The 3546-nt window shown below is 36.0% G+C and overlaps 1 protein-coding gene across 1 annotated transcript; it reads right to left on the minus strand.

Annotated features, from left to right (window-relative positions):
- Nucleotides 1-940: 940 nt before the first annotated feature.
- Nucleotides 941-1527, minus strand: LOC148584451 (uncharacterized). Its single transcript, XM_088518649.1, has one exon. The coding sequence runs from the start codon at nucleotides 1475-1477 to the stop codon at nucleotides 1070-1072; it is 408 nt and encodes a 135-aa protein (XP_088374775.1). The 5' UTR covers nucleotides 1478-1527; the 3' UTR covers nucleotides 941-1069.
- Nucleotides 1528-3546: the final 2019 nt, after the last annotated feature.

The raw sequence follows: 3546 nt of genomic DNA on the forward strand, positions 1-3546 counted from the left end.
TTTGTGAAATTTTTTCAAAGGAAAAAATATAAAAAAGCCCAACAATCTAACAGCCATTTGAGATAGAGCCTCATAATGTTTAAAATGTACTAAAGTAGCCTATCAAACTACCCAAATATATCAAAGATGCCAATTAACTTTTATATTTCTATAATACCCTTATTTTTTTAACAAATAAAATAATTGTAAAAAAACAAACCAACCAATTTTTTTTAAAAAAAAATTAAAATTAAAATTAAAATAAATAAATAATTAGTCAAATATATATTTTTTTTAAAAATAAATAAATAATTAATCACTGGAGTTAGCCTAAATTACAAATTGATTTATGTCATAATTTGAAAGTAAAATCAACGGTTATTGAAATATTAAAAAAAAAAAAAAAAAACAATTTAGTCCTTGAAGTCGAATTCCATTAAAAAAAAAAAGTTGTTTGATTTTATTTTACAATTATTTTATTATTTTATTTTTTAAAAGAATATGGGTATTATAGAAATATAAAAAAATAAGTGACATTTTTTATATATTTTGATAGTTTGATGAACTAGTTTATTACCATTTGAATATTGTGGGACTCTATCGTAAACCCTCGTTAGTACACAGCTGTTAGTTAAGAGGGTTTTTTTTATATTTTTCTTTCTTCAAAAGAAAACAAAACCAACAGAAAAAAGAAATGCACTGCAATGTTAACAAAAGAAAGATAAAGATGAGGAGATTTAACTAGTGATGTCCGATCGTAACCCCTGGAAGAAAAAAATAAATAATAATAATTATACATCTTTCATGCATACCGTTTATACCGTTAACGACTGAAACAACCGTATGCATGCTCAAAGCCCAAAGGGTCATATTAACAACGAATCAATAAAAGGAAAGGGTGGTCAACGAATCAAATTAACAACGAATCCACAAAAGAAAGGGTCACAGTGAGTATAGTGTCTAAATAAGCAATTAATTAATTAATTATTGATAATAAAAATTTTAAAAAGAAAAAAGAAAAACCAAGAACAAAATAGAGTGGATCAGAAAACACCAAAAGACAACCTTTTCCGATGTTCAGCCGGGGGAACTATAGCAGTTTGCTACTCATGTCCTCCACATGTTCTGTATCCTCCGGAGCGGCGGCGTTCAAATCCAAACCCTCAGTTTCCTCCGGTGCCGGCGCCGGCCACTTCATCTTCATCTTCATCATCCCACCACCTTTATCATGTCCATCATCGTCGTCCCCTCCGACAACGACAACCCCTTCCTCATCGTCCTCCACCAGCACAACCTCGTCTGTCTCCAAGGCCGCCCTCCACCCCTCCCCATTTACCCCAGCCGATCTCTCAAAGTACTTCACCGCCACCTTCATCCGCCGCAGTATCGCGAAGAACTCCTCCACCTCCTCCTCCGTCGGCACCTCCTTCACCTTCTTCTTCCTCCCTCCCTGATCCCCTTCTTCTTCACCACCCCTCTTCCTTTTCTCTTTTTCCATATTTAGAAGTTTATGGGTCTGGTTGCTGTCACCGCCTTTAATGGCTCAACCCGTTTCAACCCGTTTATATTCTTTGCTTCTTTGGTTCGGTGCGGTGCGGTGCTGTTCTGCTGGTGACGACTTTTCGTTTTATTGTTATAGACGGTCTTTTTGAGCCCTTCGATGAACCTGTGAGGTGAAATTCACGTGGGCAAGACGTCATCGTGATTCGGTATGCTGACGTAAGCTTGTGAACAAAATTATGCGATTCTCAGAAAGAGGAAGAGGAAATCGAGGTCACGCGATAACTTTTCACGCGCTTCTGTTTTAGTCGCTGATGAAGTGGGACCCACTGAGATCTAACCCGTGTTAGCCTTCGGATTGGAGAGTGGCCTCACGCGTCGAGTGAGAGTGGTGCCGAATGTCAGGTTAGGCCGCCCATACGATGATATGAATGAAGAATATGAGAGATGTCTGCTTCCGCGATGATTCGTCGTAGACTGAAAGGACGACTCCCCGTTTTGGTCAACATTTTTTAATTGATCGAGCCGGGTTATTCTACTGTGATGCTCAGGAGCACAGGAAAACTGTGCACCCCGATTATGAGGTTGCAAAGGTGAAAGGTGGGACATTTGATTAATTAGATCGTGGGCCCCGATTGGGGGTGTTTTTGGTATTTGGGACTGTGAGTGGGTCCATCTGAAATGGTTGTTGGCTTAGCGTAAGCCAAATCACGAACAGTTTGACGGATCAATAAGTGGGGTGGTGGGATCCACCACGAGTCCAATCTTTAGGACCATGAAGCGACATATGGCCCGCCATGCAATTAGTGGGCTTTATGTTGGTGAATACAATGGCCCATCTATAAAGCATGGTTTGACTTAACAAACAAGGAATGATACCAAGTTCTACATTTCTCCGACCAAAAATAGGAAAAAAAAAAAAAAAAATACTTTGGGGCTTAGCGCAATTGGGTTCCACCAGATAAGGAAGGGAGCTCGTAAACCCAAAACAAATATTACACGTGTCAACTTAAGTTTAGATATTCATCCTCAATTTAATAATAATTTTAAAAGTCACTTAAAAGATAGTAAAAATGAGTATAAAAAGGGAGAAATGTACGTGTGTAGCTATAAATATTGTACTTATCTACCTCGTTAAGAGCATTTCCAATGAAAGAGTCAAATGCTACTTTTATCTAAAATGGCTCTTTAAATGTGTAAAAAAACTTTCACATTGGATTAGCCAAAAGAAAATGTAAAATAGATATTTGATTGGAAGAGCTAAAAAAAAAAGCTAAATGTAGCCGCACTTTTCAAGGGAGCTTTTTTATTTTTCATTGTTTCTCACATGTTTTCTCTTTTTCTCAAATCTTTTCCTACTTTTTCTCTGCATGTTCTCTTTTTCTCAAAATTTTTTCTATTTTTCCTCTCACATGTTCTCTTTTTCCCAAAATTTTTCTTACTTTTAATAATATTTTAATAGAATAGATAGAAATATAGCTAATCAGATGTAGAGACATTTAAAAATGGCTTAGCTAAACTAGATAAAAATGATTTTTTAGAAGCTATTTTACATAAAAATATAGCTCCTCCATTGAGAATGCTATAATTAATCTTCTTAAGAAATTCTGTTATCCACCATCTTTAAACGAACAAATGTTTTGTAGGTGTCGTCAAATTAATGTACTACGTGTCAGAGATGGCTCTCTTCCTTCATCAATAGCTGGACCCGATGAAGGGTGGGGTCTTGTATATGACAAATTATCTATAAAATTAGACTCAGATGAGATTCTGAGGCCTGAAAATTTTTGGGCTGAATTTAGGCCCAAGATACCCCATTTTACCCTTTTTTTTTTCTTTTTTTTTTTGTTTGGTCTTGGTCTTATCTAGTCCTTTAAGGTAAGCAAATAATAATAATAATAATAATAATAATTGAGTAGCATATGCCCTACAATTATCCATGTCAAGCCAAAGAAGTGGAAATTTCCTAGAGTAGCTCAAGGTGTTCTATTCATATTCATTAGTCACATTCTTCCTATTTTACTACTCATATTCTCCGCTAATTAAGCACTAGAGGTAGTTTCCCGC

The sequence above is a fragment of the Corylus avellana genome, chromosome 7 (assembly GCF_965113065.1).
Source record: "Corylus avellana chromosome 7, dhCorAvel1.hap1.2, whole genome shotgun sequence".
NCBI classification, from domain to species: domain Eukaryota; kingdom Viridiplantae; phylum Streptophyta; class Magnoliopsida; order Fagales; family Betulaceae; genus Corylus; species Corylus avellana.